At 22.6% G+C, this 1,095-nt stretch overlaps 1 protein-coding gene across 1 annotated transcript, besides 2 other annotated features; it reads right to left on the bottom strand.

Moving 5' to 3' along the window:
- Positions 1-1,088, bottom strand: EDI_038980 (uncharacterized protein; the record flags this gene model as incomplete). Its single annotated transcript, XM_001736719.1, has 1 exon — positions 1-1,088. A coding segment is annotated over one exon (1,088 nt), but the record flags the coding sequence as incomplete, so codon positions are not given.
- Positions 529-631: a microsatellite.
- Positions 665-789: a microsatellite.
- Positions 1,089-1,095: the final 7 nt, after the last annotated feature.

Raw genomic sequence — 1,095 nt, 5'->3', positions numbered from 1 at the left:
TCTTTCTTTCTTTGTTCAATTAAAATTTCAAGAATCATACAATAACCATACTCAATAAATTCTCTTTTTCCTTTCATCCATTCTTTTCTTCCTTCTTCAAAAATATTTCCTCTTCCACATAAATGATTTTTAATTCTTTTAATAAATTCATCTTCTTCTTTTTTATTACCAATTTTTCTAATATTTTTCATAACATTAACTATTAACATAAAATATTTCTTTGAAATAATAATATCTATTTCTTTCATTATCTTTTCAATTACTTCTTTTATTTCTTCACTTCTTTCAATAAATATTTGAATTACATGATTTCCAATCCCATCATTAATTATTTCTGGTGTAATATATTTTTGACTAAACATTTTTAAATTAATATCATCCATTACTTTAATACTTTCTTCTACAATTATAGACCAATTTGGATCATTAATTGGAATTGAATTATTATTAATAATTCTAATCATTTGTTTTCCAATATTACTCATTCTATTTCTGATTAATTGAATTATAATTGGAATACTTTCTATTTCTATTTCATGTGTTTCTTCATCTATTACATATTCACTTATTTTTTCTATTATTTCTTTATTTCTTTCATTCATTGAATATTGATTCATTACTTCAATCATTTCACTAATAACATGTGCTGAATATTTTCCTGTAATTATTTCTTTTATTGTGTATTTCTTTTCTTCTTCCATTTTATTCTCTTTTTCTTCTTCTTTTATTATTTTATATATTGGCTCTGTTATTATTTTATTACTCTCTTCTATTTCTTTTTCTTTCATTGTTCCAATTATCATTAAATATCTTTTATAAATACTTTCTATTACTCTTGATCCCATGGCATCATTTATTATTATGTAATATTTCTCATTCCCAATACTTTTCATCATTTCATCCAATTCTTCTCTTCCATACATCCCCACAAATTCTTCTACTAAAAATGATCCTTTTTTATTACAAAATATACTATCTTCTTCTCCTTTAATCCCTTCAACACTATTCCAAATAATACTCTCTCTATTTTCTTCATCTACTTTAACAATTCTACTGAGTTCTTCAAGATATCTATATGTTTCACTCATCTTTCTT

The sequence above is a fragment of the Entamoeba dispar genome, genomic scaffold (genome assembly GCF_000209125.1).
Source record: "Entamoeba dispar SAW760 scf_1105229460029 genomic scaffold, whole genome shotgun sequence".
Classification (NCBI taxonomy): domain Eukaryota; phylum Evosea; order Mastigamoebida; family Endamoebidae; genus Entamoeba; species Entamoeba dispar.
This window is presented reverse-complemented; position numbering and strand designations above follow the sequence as displayed.